Raw genomic sequence first — 16,175 nt, 5'->3', positions numbered from 1 at the left:
TAACTGCAATATTCTTAGTCTTTGAGTGTTGCACTGGATTGTGACATATTCTTATTGCACTTTTTGAGTAACAATAAAGAGGAATCTTCTTCATACTCAGCCCATAATCTCTTAGTTGACTTTGTATCCATATTACTTGGGAAGTACAGGATGTTGCCTCTATATACTCAGCTTCGGCTGTTGAAAGTGACACACATGTTCGCTTCTTGGACTGCCATCTAACAAGTTTACCGTCAAGGAATTGGCATCCACCAGTTGTGCTCTTTCGGTCCAGACCACATCCTCCCACATCAGCATCAGAAAAAGCTTGAATAAAGAACCAAATCTAGCAGGGCATCAGGGACCGAGAGATGAGGTTCGCTTCAGGTAGCGGAAAATATTTTTCACTGTCACCATGAGAGGTTCTCTTGGATTAGCTTGAAACCTGGCACAATAACAAACAGAAAACATAATGTCCGGTCTACTCGCTGTTAGATACATAAGGGACCCTATCCTTTGTCGATATAGTGTTATGTCAACAACAGGTTTTTCCAGAGAAGGTGTTAACTTAGTGCCAAATGCCATAGGAACCTTCCCTTTCGAATCTCCTATCATACCAAAATTTTCCAGTAAGTTCTTTGTGTAGGCCTCCTGGTTGATAAATATACCTTCTGGTCCCTGTCTAATATTCAAACCAAGGAAAAAATTAATCGGATCCATTGCGCTCATTTCAAATTTAGTCTCCATCAACTTCCTGAATTCAGCCGTTAAGCTAGGATTCATGTAGCCGAAGATGATGTCATTGACATAAATCTGAACTATCATTAGATGTTCGCCTTCTTTCTTTCGAAAGAAGGTTGGGTCAGCCGAACCTTGTTTAAATTTTGACATTTTCAAAAAGCAAGTTAAAGTTTCATACCAGGACCTCGGTGCTTGCTTTAAACCATATACAGCCTTATCCATCACATAGCAATGATCAGGGAATTTCTCGTTCACGAACCTAGGTGGTTGCCCAACATACACTGTTTCTTCTAGTTCTCCATTCAAGAAAGTGCATTTTACATCCATTTGGAAAACTCCGAAGTTTTTATGAGCAACATATGCTAGAAAGATTCTAAATGATTCCAACCTTGCTACTGGAGTGACGGTTTTCCTCATAGTCTATCCCTTCCTCTAGGTAATATCCTTGTACTACCAACCGAGCCTTGTTTCTAATAACATTCCCCTCTTTGTCCAATTTATTCCTAAAGACACATATGCTAGAAAGATTCTAACTGATTCCAACCTTGCTACTGGAGTGACGGTTTTCCTCATAGTCTATCCCTTCCTCTAGGCAATATCCTTGTACTACCAACCGAGCCTTGTTTCTAATAACATTCCCCTCTTTGTCCAATTTATTCCTAAAGACCCATTTCAAGCCAACCACTGCAGCATCCTTTGGTGTGGGAATCAGTCTCCAAACTCGATTGTGTAGCACCTGGTTCCTGGTATGTAAACCTTAATTGAGTATTTTTTTTCCTTTTTAAGCCTTGGACTCGGTGAGTCATTGGCCCGACTCGCCGAGTAGGGACGGGACCCGGGACACGTTTAAGTTGGCGACTCGGCGAGTCACCGCTGTCGGATGAAACCCTAAGTTTCAGGGGTTTGCACCATATTTAATCCCCCTTTTCGCCCCTAAGCCAGCCCCCATTCACCCTAAGAGCCATATACCACGTTCTAAGCCTTGTTTGTGTGGATTTGAAGCCATTTGGTGTGTCCTCTTGGATATTGGAGTGAGTAGGGAAGGAGATCAAGAAGAAGAAGAGGAGGTTAAGCATTTGTGAGCAATTTAAGAGTGATATCTAAGGTATGGCTCGTTTTCCCCCTTGTCTCCATGCTTATGGCCCCATTAAAGTCCATCATGGCTCATTTCCAAGCTTGTATGTGCATAATATTTCGAAATAAGTTGATTGGTCTCTAGATCCAAGCATAGTTGAGCTCCAGGAGCTCAGATCCACTACCTTTATGAGCCCATATTGCATATAAACCTTAGATCTACTCTTTTGGTGCATTTTGAACCCTAAAAACCCCATAGATGGATATCTACACGTAAAGTTGGAAACTTTACGTGTTATTCATGCTCTAGGTGCCCAAATCTACGAATGACATGGATTGGATTCGAGCAAAATCGCATTTTTAGCTCGTGCATGGAGCAGACTTGGTGAGTCGCTCATCTGACTCGGCGAGTCCAATCGCGAGTCTCCGGGTTTGTCCCCTTTTTGTTATGTCGAGTCGTGTGGGGAGTCCAGGAGGGACTCGGTGAGTTAGAAGCCAAAACTCACCGATAGTGGAACTCGGCGAGTCGATGCCCAGACTCGGCGAGTTCAAGGCAATCTCCGTAGATCAAGATCAGACTCGGTGAGTTGTTCATACAACTCGGCGAGTCACAGTATAACTTGTTCATCGGATGAAGATGAACTCGGCGTGTTGTTCATACAACTCGGCGAGTAGGATGAAGGACTTGAACATCAGTTTGGAAGGAGAACTCGTCGAGTCGACGCCTAACTCGACGAGTAGAAATAGAATTCAGGTCAGTCGTTTGGACATGGACTCGGCGAGTTGGTGAGCCAACCCGGTGAGTCGGGTCAACTGGAAGTTGACTCTTACTTTGACTTAGGGCATGATCAGGGGTAAAATGGTCATTTTACCCAAAGGTTAGTTAGCAGGTTTTAACTAAGTGTTTGGTGGGAATACAGCCGGAGGATTTCCGGAACAGCAGCAGCAGTAGTCAGACTATTCCCACGAAGATCAGCAGCTACTCCGAGGTGAGTTACCTTCCAGTAGTGGTGGGTCTAAGGCCACAATGCTGACCCACCAGTAGGAGTTGTATGTTAGATGATTATCTTTGTGATATCATCTAGGTTTGCTACTACCTTATATGTTATGTGCTATGTGTTAGTAGTAGAGTTCGGTTGTTAGGACCGAAGGGTAGTCAGACACCCCAGATATGTCTGATATTACGTTTGTGTTATGATATATGTGATGGTAGTAGTAGCGGGTGAAATAGTCCCCGAGGTTCGGTTGTTAGGACCGAAGGGTAGTCAGCATCCCAGAATAGCTTAACATGGGTAGGTCAGCACCCTAGAATGGCTTGACACGGGTAAGACGGCACCCCAGAATGGCCGCACGGGTAGTCGGCACCCCAGAATGGTCGTACCGGGTAGTCAGGCACCCCAGAATAGCCTGGCAGTATGTATGATATATATGTGGTACGATGGGGGAACTGACTAAGCTTTGTGCTCACAGTTTATAGTTTTGATTTCAGGTACCTCTTCATCGAAGGGGAAGGAGCTGGCTCGGTAGCGACACATCATGCACACACACTGGGTTCCGCATTTACTAGATTTCCTTGGGATTTATACTCTGATGTTTCGATTGGTTGTATGACTTGACTTTTGAACATGGTTTATGTTGTGATGTAGTTTGGTCAAACAATGTTTTTATCTATTAACATTTTCTAAAGTAATGTTTTAAAAACAAAATTTTTGGACGTGAAAATTAGGTCATTACAAGTTGGTATCAGAGCCCTGGTTTGAGGGATTCGGACACACCTTCGGGGGTGTTTGAACTCAAATCGAGGGATTAAAAGATTTTGAAAAGAGAAAATGTTTTCTAAAAGGTTTAAGTAAAGGGTTTTAAGAAAGAATAATGTGTGTGATGTGCGCAAACCGGCCAAGCTCAAGTAAGCATTCCCCAATGTACCCATACAAGTTTATTTATGTTGATCAGTTTCTGTAGAACAGCATGCTAGAATAGGACTAAGGATCTAGGAGTGATGCCTTATGTGCCTGCTTTATGTGCTTCAGTATATGGAAGAGTTGCATGCTAGAGCTGAGTAGACAACAGTAGGGTAGTCTGTTTAGGTTATTCCTGATAGTACGAGTTTAGCATTGTATGCTAGTTCAGTCCTCTCTTCGAGGATAGAGTTGCTTGAGACTGTTTTTTCTTACGTCCAAATGTTGTTTGCTTTGTGCTATGTGGGGCTTGAAGTGATGGGAGTTAACTGTTAGGTGAATACGTCTAAGTCACATGTGATTAGGGTTGAATAATCTCAGAGTGTTGGATTTGACTCTATTGCGTAGCTCTTGTTTGAGTCTTAATCGTTGTAGAGATGAGTCCCTTACTCGAAGGATTATCCGAGCCTCAGCGCATGTGATTATGTTCAGGTAATAGTTAATTGGCATCACCAAGAGGCCTTCAGTAGTTGAGGGCTGGGTTGGGTGGAGTTAGAGGTTTCCTAGGGTAAGCCTAGGATAATGAGTAGCAGTGATCAGCAGTAAGGGAAGGGACCTGGTCAAGTCGAGGCGGTCTTTGGGGAAGGTACGGATAGATGTGGAAGGTAGTATGGGCCCGTACTACTGAAAGTAGAGGATCCCTACCCGAACCGAGAAAGGCTAAGATAAGACTAGGGAACTAGTAGTGGGTGGGATCCCTCTAGGGGTATCAGTATCGCTAACAGTTGTTATTTCTTTGTATTTTAGAATGGTGGTACTACGCCCGAGACCAGCAGTTGGCAGTTCAGGAGAGGGATCGGGTTCGGGACCAGGTTTCGAGCCAGTAGATGAGAGGCTATGTGAGTTCATCGCGTCAGAGATCACCAGAGGTATCCTTCAGTCGACCCCATTATCTTCGGGTCGATCAAGGAAGGGATCATCGAGTTGATGGAGGATCGCCTCAGGGCGTTCAGGAGCGACACGGCATCTGGCCAGTTGGGCTTTCGCACGCTGTCCTTTAAGGAATTCAGGGGCATCGGTGCGCCGGATTTCCACGGGGTGAAGGACCCCATTGTTGCCAGGCGGTGGATTGCAGACATCGAGTCTGCGCAGTTGACTAGCTTCTGCCCTGAGGGGTCGAAGGTGAGGTATGCAGCAGGGTTTTTACGAGACCGAGCTCGAGATTGGTGGGAGTCAGTGGGTGATTCTTTGGGAGCCTCAGCTATTGAGGCTATGACCTGGTCGGATTTGTGACCAGGTTCAGGGCAGAGTTTGCGCCAGCTGTCGAGCTTCAGCAGCTGGCCAATGAGTTTTTGGATATGAGGCAGACGACTGAGACTGTGGCGGAGATCACCGCCAAGTTCTGGGAGAAGGCACTGTTGGTGCCCCAATATGCGCGTGATGAGGACATGAGGAGGACCCGCTATCATGACATGCTCCGGGCCGATATCCGGGAGCACGTTAGTTTTTCGGCTTTCCCCACCCTGGACTCCATGATTGCCAGGGTGAGGGAAAGGGAGATAGATTAGGAGCATATCCGGAAACGGAAGTCAGAAGAGGGTCAGGCAGTAGGGGCTTCGGGCAAGAAGCCCAAGGGATCAGATGGTAGGCCGAAAGGCCAGTCAGGACCGAGCCGCTACAGGAAATGCAGCAGGCCGCATGAGGGGGCGTGCAGGATGGGATCATCAGGCTGCTACAAGTGCGGCAAGACTGGGCACTATAGCAGGGATTGCACTGCTCCGGCAGCAGTTATTCAGACATCGGAGTTGCTGTGTTTTCACTGCAAACAGAGGGGCCACAAGAAGGCCAATTGTCCCCAGTTGACAGCTTCAGCTCCGGTGAAGGCACCAGCCTCAGCTACCCTGCGGATCACAAATGGCCGGCAGGGCAAGGCAGATGCCCCAGTGGTGAGGAGCCGAGCATTCCAGCTGACCACCGAGGAGGCACGCGCAACACCCGATGTGGTGACGGGTATGATTCTTTTCCCTCTCATTTATTTATATGATGTTATGATATTGATATGTGCCCGGTATATGTATATGTGTTAGGATCGTTCCATGTGAACGGTATCCCAGTTCAGGTGTTGTTCGACTCGGGTGCATCTCGATCGTTTGTGTCCCTTGCGCTTAGCAAGACGTTTCCCGAGTCTTCGGGCATGCTGGATTGCCCTTTGGAAGTAGAGATTGATGATGATCGATCGGTGCGAGCATCGATGGTATTTTAGGACTGCGTGTTGCATTTGTTCGAGGAGCGCTATTTGGTGGATTTGGTTCCCATTCCGTTGCGTGGGAACAAGGTGATTATAGGCATGGACTGGTTGAGCCCTAATGGGGTGGTGATAGATTGCGCACAACAACTAGTGCGAGTCAGGACCCCAGGTGGGGGAGAGTTAGTGATCCATGGCGAGAGGCCACAGCGCGGACCCGCTGTATGTTCAGCAGCGAGGGCTAGACGTTACCTTCAGCAGGGATGCGCAGGATATGTCGTGTACGTGATGGATACCCGAGAGGTGTGTAATGCGACCGTGAGCGAGGTTCCAGTGGTGCGAGATTTCTCAGATGTTTTCCCAGAGGAGCTTCCTGGGATACCTCCGGAGCGACAGGTAGAGTTCATAATTGACCTCGTTCCTGGTGCGACACCGATAGCCAAGGCACCATATCGGCTGGCTCCTCCCGAGATGTAGGAGTTGTCTACACAGCTGCAGGAGCTGCTAGACAAGGGATTCATTAGACCGAGCAGTTCACCCTGGGGAGCCCCGATTCTGTTTGTAAAGAAGAAGGACGGGTCGCACCGGATGTGTATAGATTATCGGGAGTTGAATAAGGTGAGGTGAAGAACCGTTACCCACTCCCAAGGATTGATTATCTCTTTGATCAGCTTCAGGGAGCATCTTGGTTCTCCAAGATCGACCTGCATTCGGGTTATCATCGGATGAGGGTCAGGGAGGAGGATACGCAGAAGACCGCGTTTCGGACGCGCTATGGCCACTATGAGTTCGTGGTGATGCCGTTTGGGCTCACCAATGCTCCTGCCGCATTCATGGACCTCATGAACTGTGTATGCAGACCGATGTTGGATCGGTCTGTGATAGTCTTTATCGATGACATTTTGGTTTATTCCAAGACGCAGGAGGAGCGTGAGGAGCATCTGAGAGTGGTTTTGGAGACCCTGAGGAGGGAGAGCTTGTATGCCAAGTTCTCCAAGTGTGTGTTTTGGTTGCGCGAGGTGCAATTTCTCGGACACTTTGTTAACCAGAACGGGATTCTGGTCGATCCGGCCAAGGTCGAGGCCGTGATGAGATGGGAGGTTCCGAAGTCTCCATCTGAGATTCGGAGTTTCCTAGGATATGCAGGCTATTATCGAAGGTTCATTCAGGATTTATCCAAGATAGTTGTACCCCTGACACGGTTGACGAAAAAAGTCGTGGTCTTTCGGTGGGGACCCGAGCAGCAGGCGGCATTTGAGACACTGAGACAGAGATTGTGCGAGGCGCCGATCTTAGCCCTGCCAGAGGGCATAGAGGATTTTTTGGTTTATTGTGACGCGTCTATTTCAGGGTTGGGTGCGGTATTGATGCAGAGGGGGCATGTCATTGCCTACACTTCGAGGCAGCTCAAGCCTCACGAGGCGAACTACCCGACGCATGCTTTGGAGTTAGGGGCGGTGGTTTTCGCCCTCAAGATTTGGCGGCATTACCTCTACGGGGTTCGGTGTACCATTTACACGGACCTTAAGAGTTTGAGGTACCTCATGGATCAGCCGAATCTGAACATGAGGCAACGTCGGTGGTTGGATGTGGTGAAGGATTATGATTGTGAGATCCTTTACCACCCAGGAAAGGCCAACGTGGTGGCCGATGCGCTTAGCCGCAACGTGGCGTCGATCAGGGATATGTGCATGAGGATGACTGTGGTGACTCCCCTGTTGGAGCAGATTTGGGAGGCTCAACAGGAGGCTATCAAGGAGGAACATCGGAAGAGCGAACATGTGGTGGGTCAGGTTTCCTCCTTCTATTATGATAGTCGAGGACTATTGACACTACACCGCAGGGTGTGGGTGCCGTATCACGGAGGCGTGCGCCAGATCTTGATGGAGGAGGCGCACAAGTCCCGATTCTCTATTCATCCCGGGGCGACGAAGATGTATAGGGATCTTCGTCTAGATTATTGGTGGCCCTGCATGAAGCGGGATGTGGCATGGTACGTCGAGCGGTGCTTGACCTGCAAGAAGGTCAAGGCCGAACATCAGAGACCGCATGGGAAGATGCAGCCGTTGGACATCCCGTTGTGGAAATGGGAAGACATCACGATGGATTTTATCACAAAGCTTCCAAGGACTACGCGCAGAGTAAATTCCATTTGGGTCATCGTGGATCGATTGACCAAGAGCGCCCATTTTATTCCGATCTAGGAGAGCATCTCGGCCGAGAAGTTGGCCGATATCTACATCGGGGAGATAGTAGCGCGGCACGGGGTGCCGGTGTCAGTGATATCAGACCGAGATGTGCGATTCACTTCCAGATTTTGGAAGAAGTTTCATGACGAGTTGGGCACTCGTTTGCATTTTAGCACTGCCTTTCACCCGCAGATGGATGGTCAGAGCGAGCGGACCATCCAGACTTTTGAGGATATGTTGCAGTCATGTGTGTTAGATTTCGGTGGTATCTGGGATACCTATCTTCCCTTGGCTGAGTTCTCATACAACAACAGCTACCACGCGAGTATTGACCGTCCCCCATTCGAGATGTTGTACGGGCGGAGGTGCAGAACCCCGATATGTTGGGGTGAGGTTGGCCAGAGGGTCATGGGGAGCACCGAGGTGGTGCTCGAGACGACCGAGAGGATCCAGCAGGTTTGGAGCAGGCTTCAGACTGCTCAGAGTCGGCAGAAAAGTTACGCCGACAAGCGTGAATCCGACTTGGAGTTCCAAGTCGGGGATATGGTTCTCCTTAATGTGTCGCCTTGGAAAGGCGTCATGTGATTCAGGAAGCGGGGAAAATTGGGCCGGAGATTTATCGGACCGTTCAGGGTTGTAGCCCGGGTGGGCAAGGTGGCGTATAGATTGGATCTGCCGGTCGAGCTCAGTCAGATCCACATCTCTCAGCTACGGAAGTGCTTAGTGGATGATTCAGCAGTAGTGTCATTGGAGGATATTCACGTTGACGACAGCCTGAATTACATTGAGCGCCCAGCCGCAATCCTCGACATCAAGTCGAAGGATTTGAGAAACAAAAGGGTGGAGTTAGTGAAGGTGCAATGGGAGCACCGCAAGGGTTCGGAGTGGACTTGGGAGCCGGTGGATGAAATGATGGAGCATTACCTCGAGCTGTTCCAGGATTGAGCAGCAGACTTCAAGGACAAAGTTTAAAATAAGTGGGGGAGATTTGTAGCACCTGGTTCCTGGTATGTAAATCTTAATTGAGTATTTTTCCTTTTTAAGCCTTGGACTCGGCGAGTCATAGGTCCGACTCGCCGAGTAGGGATGGGACCCGGGACACGTTTAAGTTGGCAACTCGGCGAGTCCATATCCTGGACTCGGCGAGTCACCGCTGTTGGATGAAACCCTAAGTTTCAGGGGTTTGCATCCTATTTAATCCCCCTTTCCGCCCCCAAGCCAGCCCCCATTCACCCTAAGAGCCATGTACCTCGTTCTAAGCCTTGTTTGTGTGGATTTGAAGCCATTTGGTGTGTCCTCTTGGATATTGGAGTGAGTAAGGAAGCAGATCAAGAAGAAGAAGAGGAGGTCAAGCATTTGTGAGCAATTTCAGAGTGATATCTAAGGTATGGCTCGTTTTCCCCCTTGTCTCCATGCATATGGCCCCATTAAAGTCAGTCATGGCTCATTTCCAAGCTTGTATGTGCATAATATTTCGAAATAAGTTGATTGGTCTCTAGATCCAAGCATAGTTGAGCTCCAGGAGCTCAGATCCACTACCTTTATGAGCCCATATTGCATATAAACCTTAGATCTACTCTTTTGGTGCATTTTGAACCCTAAAAACCCCATAGATGGATATCTACACATAAAGTTGGAAAGTTTACGTGTTATTCATGCTCTAGGTGCCCAAATCTACGAATGACATGGATTGGATTCGAGCAAAATCGCATTTTTAGCTCGTGCATGGAGCAGACTTGGTGAGTCGCTCATCTGACTCGGCGAGTCCAATCGCGAGTCTCCGGGTTTGTCCCCTTTTTGTTATGTCGAGTCGTGTGGGGAGTCCAGGAGGGACTCGGTGAGTTAGAAGCCAAAACTCACCGATAGTGGAACTCGGCGAGTCGATGCCCAGACTCGGCGAGTTCAAGGCAATCTCCGTAGATCAAGATCAGACTCGGTGAGTTGTTCATACAACTCGGCGAGTCACAGTATAACTTGTTCATCGGATGAAGATGAACTCGGCGTGTTGTTCATACAACTCGGCGAGTAGGATGAAGGACTTGAACATCAGTTTGGAAGGAGAACTCATCGAGTCGATGCCTAACTCGACGAGTAGAAACAGAATTCAGGTCAGTCGTTTGAACATGGACTTGGCGAGTTGGCGAGCCAACTCGGCGAGTCGGGTCAACTGGAAGTTGACTCTGACTTTGACTTAGGGCATGATCAGGGGTAAAATGGTCATTATACCCAAAGCTCAGTTAACAGTTTTTGACTAAGTGTTTGGTGGGAATACAGCCGGAGGATTTCCGGAACAGCAGCAGCAGCAGTCAGACTATTCCCACGAAGATCAGCAGCTACTCCGAGGTGAGTTACCTTCCAGTAGTGGTGGGTCTAAGGCCACAATGCCGGCCCACCAGTAGGAGTTTTATGTTAGATGATTGTCTTTGTGATATCATCTAGGTTTGCTACTACCTGATATGTTATGTGTTATGTGTTAGTAGTAGAGTTCGGTTGTTAGGACCGAAGGGTAGTCAGACACCCCAGATATGTCTGATATTACGTTTGTGTTATGATATATGTGATGGTAGTAGTAGGGGTGAAATAGTCCCTGAGGTTTGGTTGTTAGGACCGAAGGGTAGTCAGCACCCCAGAGTAGCTTGACATGGGTAGGTCAGCACCCCAAAATGGCTTGACATGGGTAAGACGGCACCCCAGAATGGCCGCACGGGTAGTCGGCACCCCAGAATGGCCGTACCGGGTAGTCAGGCACCCCAGAATAGCCTGGCAGTATGTATGATATATATTGTATGGTATGTGGTACGATAGGGGAACTCACTAAGCTTTGTGCTTACAGTTTATAGTTTTGGTTTACCTCTTCATCGAAGGGGAAGGAGCTGGCTCGGTAGCGGCACATCATGCACACACATTGGGTTCTGCATTTACCAGATTTCCTTGGGATTTATACTCTAATGTTTCGATTGGTTGTATGACTTGACTTTTGAACATGGTTTATGTTGTTATGTAGTTTGGTCAAACAACGTTTTTATCTATTAACATTTTCTAAAGTAATGTTTTAAAAACGAAATTTTTGGACGTGAAATTGGGTCGTTACAGATTGCGTTCAAACTCACGGAGCTCATCTTGCATTGCTTGAACCCAATTAGAATGATCAAGTGCAGCATTAACTGTTTTCAGTTCGACTTTGGAGACAAACGAGTTAAACATACATAATTCAATTTTAGAGAATAATGCAGTTTGTTTTGCTTTCAATTGAGAATGAGTGTGAACTTTGTCAAATGATTCACCAATGATTTGTGTTTCGGGATGATCCTTTGTCCATTTTACTAAAGGAGGATAATTTGGGTCATAGGCTGGATCCAACTCCGCATTTACTTCCTCTTCAAGTTCTGATTGATCATCTTCGACAGTTGTATTCTCTTTCTCCCCCTCGAATGGCGAAGTATAACCTATGTCAGGATCAGAGTTTTCATCCTCTGTGGAATTCGGATTCTCCCCCTCGATTGGACTATTATTGGGTGGGTTTGGAGTTGTATGCTCCCCATCGCTTGGACCTTTATGAGTTGGGGATGGAATAGGATACTCCCCCTTAAAAGACATTCCAGTTCTCTTTGGTGCTGATGAACTCTCCTCCTTGCCCATTGAGTCGTTGTTTGGAGAGTCATTGGAGGGTTGACCACCTGTCGGTTTAGGAGGTTCACTTTCCATTTCTTTGGCAGCTTCATCTATGATCTTTTTGAGATTGTCGATTTTGTTGTCTGCTGCTTTCGCTTTTAAGTGTGTTGCTTTCTCTAGTTCATCAAATAGCTGAATGTATTCTTCAAACAAATTGGATATTTTAACCGAGACTTGTCCTGATTCAGGAAATACTTCTCCCAAGACACTTTCGCTCCTTTTAACTTTCTTCATGTAATTATCACCAAAGGTTACATAATATGTTTCTTCAATTCGTTTGGAGCTTTTGTTGAAAACTTTGTATGCCTTTGAAGTGAGTGAATAACCAAGAAAAATTCCCTCATCAACTTTGATATCAAACTTATTGGGGTTCTCTTTTGAATTAAAGATGAAACACCCTGAATTCAACACATAGAAAAATTTAACATTGGGCTTTCGATTGTTTGGAATCTCATATGGAGTGATTGAGAATCTTTTGTTGAGCAAGGATCAGTTCTGAGTGTAGCACGCGGTTGCAACTGCATCGGCCCAAAAGTATAGTGGAAAATAAGCAAAGCTCAGCATGGTTATGGTTGCCTCACATAGGGAACAGTTTCATCTTTCAACAATCCCATTTTGTTATAAGGGGCCGAGAAGTTATGAGTTATCCCCTTTTCAGCCAAAAAATCCTCAAACTCTTTATTCTTGAATTCCAGCCCGTTGTCGCTTCTAATGTTTCTCACCAGCTTCCTCAGTTGTACTTCCACTTGCTTAATGAACGTCTTCAACTTGGGAGTTGCATCTGACTTCTGTTTAAGAAAGAAAATCCAGGTGAAGCGTGGAAAATCATCTACAATGACGAGAATGAACTTACTACCGCCGAAGCTTTTGTTAGCCGAAGGTCCACACAAGTCAATGTGCAGAAGTTCAAGAGCTTCAACAATCTTTGTGTTGATTCGTGTAGGATGGATCTTTCTGCTTTGTTTGCCCATCTCACATGCTGCGCATAGATGTTCCTTGTCAAACTTGAGAAGAGGAAGGCCTCGAACGTGGTCACTAAGCACCAACTTATTAATGTATTTGAAGTTCAGGTGTGATAGGCATCAATGCCACGACCAACTTTCATTAGTGTTTGCCTTTGATAGCAGGAATATTGTTTGTTTTCCTCGAATTGGGTTGATATTCAAAGGATACATCTCTCCCTTGCATTTAGACTTCAACATAACCTTTTTGGTTTCCTTCTCAATTATTTCAGAGCCCTCATCATCAAATGAAACCTTCAAAACTATTCCCACAACTAATTGTGACACATTGATGAGGTTATGCTGCAATCCTTCCACATACGCTACTTTTCGAATCAAAAAGTCTACGTTGCTTATCATACCATATTCTTTGATTGTCCCATATGAGTTATTGCTATACTTCACATATCCACCATCTTTTAGGGACCGAAACTCCCTTAGCTCTTCCTTCCTTCATGTCATGTGACGTGAGCAGCCACTGTGTATATACCATTCATCATCGAACTGCTCTTCACTTATCACCTGCAAACTCAAGCAGATTTAGGAACCCACATTTTCTTGGGTCCTTGTGAGTTTTTCACAGAAAAAGGAATTGCAGTAGAAACATCAACCAAATAAGTTCTTTTTATTAGAGTGGATTGATCTTTTCTTTTGATGGTATAGACCTTGATTTTGGTTTTATCTTGTTTAAATTTTAGTGTATTCAACGGTGTGTTGTTAGATGGTTTTGGTGTTTTATTTTGAATTCTAGGGTTAGCTGACTTTTTCTTATTATTGCTATCAAAATCAGAATCAAGCTTTCCTTTCCTTTGATGTCCTTCACTGAATTGAATTTTCTTTGGGAGTTGGATGGACTGTAACTAGACTTTTGACCGAAACTTGACTTTCGGTTCTCAATGTTGATGTTGGAACCGAAAGTAGACGATTGGTTGTTAGCCTTGACGTTTGGACCAAAACTAGACATTCGGTTCTGAGCTTTGGAATAGTAGGAATTTGGACTAAAATTTTCTTTTCCTTTTAGCTTTTCCTTTCCTTTGTCAATTGATTCTTTCTTAGGAGGTACGTAGTTGGGATTTTGAGATTGCCAATAACGTTTTCGCTCATTCAAATTTTTATTGTATCTTTGATTTCTTTGGTATTTCTATTTAACTAACTCCTTCTGAGATTTGTGAATGATGAAACTCGATTTTGGTTTTTTCCTTTGAGTTTCGGTTGTTTTAGTTGGAACAACTAGTTTTCTCATTGGTTCTTCAGGGATTTCTTTTGTTCCACTTGTGCTAGGTTTGTTGATAGGTTCAACAACATATCTTCCTTTAACTCTCCATGAAGTTTGCTCAGATAAGCTAATGGTTTTGTCTGCGTTGTCAATAGGGGCCGACCAGAAGTAGTCGTCGCATCCTTCAACATTATCTTTGTCATTTAAGATTTTTAACTCTGCTATTTGTTTTGCAGTGACTCCTGTAACAGCATAGACTTGATTCGGCACAGTTTGAACCTTATTATAAACCATTGCTTTCTCCTTGAGTTTCTGTGGCTTGTCCTTTGACGGGAGAGCGTATTCCACCGAATTTTCAGAAATGAGGGGTTTCTCATTTTTGGTTTCGCTCTTCATGAACTCAGAGCAATCAACCATGTCTTCAACTGAGATTTCGCTAATCTCACTTTCTTCATCAAATTCAGATGTATTTTCTATGTTCATTTTATTTTCTAGAAATTAATTTAGCGTTGGACAAGTCAAATGATTGAATGGTTTCCGACTTAATTTTTAACCTATCATTTTCATCTAACAGATTTTTGAGCATACATTTATGTTCCTTAGAGTCAATGAAGGTCTCTATTTTATCCAGTCCAATTTTATAAGCGTTGGCTGTGTCTTCTGAGGACACTATTGATTCACACTCATCAATAACCTCATCCTCCTTAAATTTAAGGAAGGGTAAGATCATCTTATGAATCTTTTTCCCTATTTCACAACTTAAATGCAATTAAGCAATATTAGTATATAAGCGCTTAGCGATTAGACAAAAAGCATTCATTTGTTTCAAAAATTTTTAATTGTCTCGTTGCAAATAAATACTTTCATCCCTAGCCCTAGTTAACTCCGCCTCCTTCAGCTCAATCCACATCCTTCTCTCCTCACTTTTTGAAGATACCTTGCTGAGTTGGTCAGTTAGGTTAGAATTCGCTAAGCGAGTTTGTATGAGACTACCACTTGAGTTAGAAAATTTAAATTTTAATTCATTTAATTCTTCTTCATAAGTTTTTACTAGAACTTTAAGTGATTCAAGGATGGAGTGTACCTTTTTGATCATCCGATCACAGTCGTTGATCTTCTCGCTCAAAAGCTTGGCTGAAAAGCATTTGTCCTCAGTTAGGTTTGGCTCCTTATTTGGACTTTCGGTTGATCCACCAGCTGTGACCATCAAACATCTTCCTACCGAACTTGCATCCTTTGCCACATAAGCTTTTCCATGAGTGGGCTTTCTCACCTCTTCATCTTCAGAATCGGCTGACCAAACTTCAACACCACCGAACTCATCTTCTACTGCATTTTCTGCACAATCAAGGCATTCATCGAACTATTAGAAGCCTTCTTTTTCTTGATCTCTTCCAAATTTCGCATGTAGTACGTCTCATCATCTTTACCATCTCTTTTCTCAGCCATTTTCCTCAGCATGCAATCTTTGGTAAAGTGGTTCTTGTCGTGACAGTAATTGCAATCGAATCCAGAGTCTCTTGTGAGCTTGCTCTCCTTATTGTCATCATCCTTTTGAGAACTAAACTTTGGTTCATCTTTCACCTTCTCAGAACTGTAACTTCCCTGCCATTTTCGCTTCTTATTAAGAGGAAATTTTCTTCGTGCAAACTTCTTTGGATTGGTGACCATCATAGCATATTCTTCGCTTGTAAGGTCACACTCAGATATATCCGACTCATCTTCTTCTTCTGCGATACTCTTTCCTTTTGAGACAAGGGCCAACAATCCCATACCCGAAACAACTTTCGCCTCCTTTGTTACCACACTTTCATGGGACTTCAGTATTCCCACAAGCTTCGCTAGTGAGTAAAATTTAAACTGTTCATGAGCTTTCACTGTTGAAACTACAACCATCCATTCTGGTCTCAGACCATTCATGAAGGTTACCTTCTGCTCAATCAACTTGCTTTCTATTCCATGCTTGATCATCTTGCTTAGGAGATGATTAAATCAATCGAAAGTTTGTATCAATTTTTCTTCTAGTTTCTGTTTGAAAACTCCAAATTCGGAGAGTAGCAAGGTTTGAATGGAGTGTTCCAGATCTTGATTGGTTGAGTAAAGTTCTTTCAATCTATCCCAGATTTCTTTGGCCGTGGTGCATGAACAACCAAAAAGTGT

General features: G+C 45.0%; 1 protein-coding gene across 1 annotated transcript; it reads right to left on the bottom strand.

Annotated features, from left to right (window-relative positions):
* Window positions 1-11,213: 11,213 nt before the first annotated feature.
* On the bottom strand, window positions 11,214-12,769 carry LOC145016520 (uncharacterized). The gene is made up of 4 exons (XM_078974808.1): window positions 12,380-12,769; window positions 12,125-12,196; window positions 11,333-12,026; window positions 11,214-11,254 (listed from the first exon to the last, which is right to left on the bottom strand). The coding sequence occupies exons 1-4, from the start codon at window positions 12,767-12,769 to the stop codon at window positions 11,214-11,216; spliced, it is 1,197 nt and encodes a 398-aa protein (XP_078830934.1).
* Between the last annotated feature and the right edge of the window lie 3,406 nt (window positions 12,770-16,175).

Source organism: Lactuca saligna, chromosome 9, assembly GCF_052625555.1.
Source record: "Lactuca saligna cultivar CGN05327 chromosome 9, ASM5262555v1, whole genome shotgun sequence".
Taxonomy (NCBI): Eukaryota; Viridiplantae; Streptophyta; class Magnoliopsida; order Asterales; family Asteraceae; genus Lactuca; species Lactuca saligna.
Note: the sequence above shows the minus strand (reverse complement) of the source record. Positions and strands in the feature narration are given on the sequence as shown.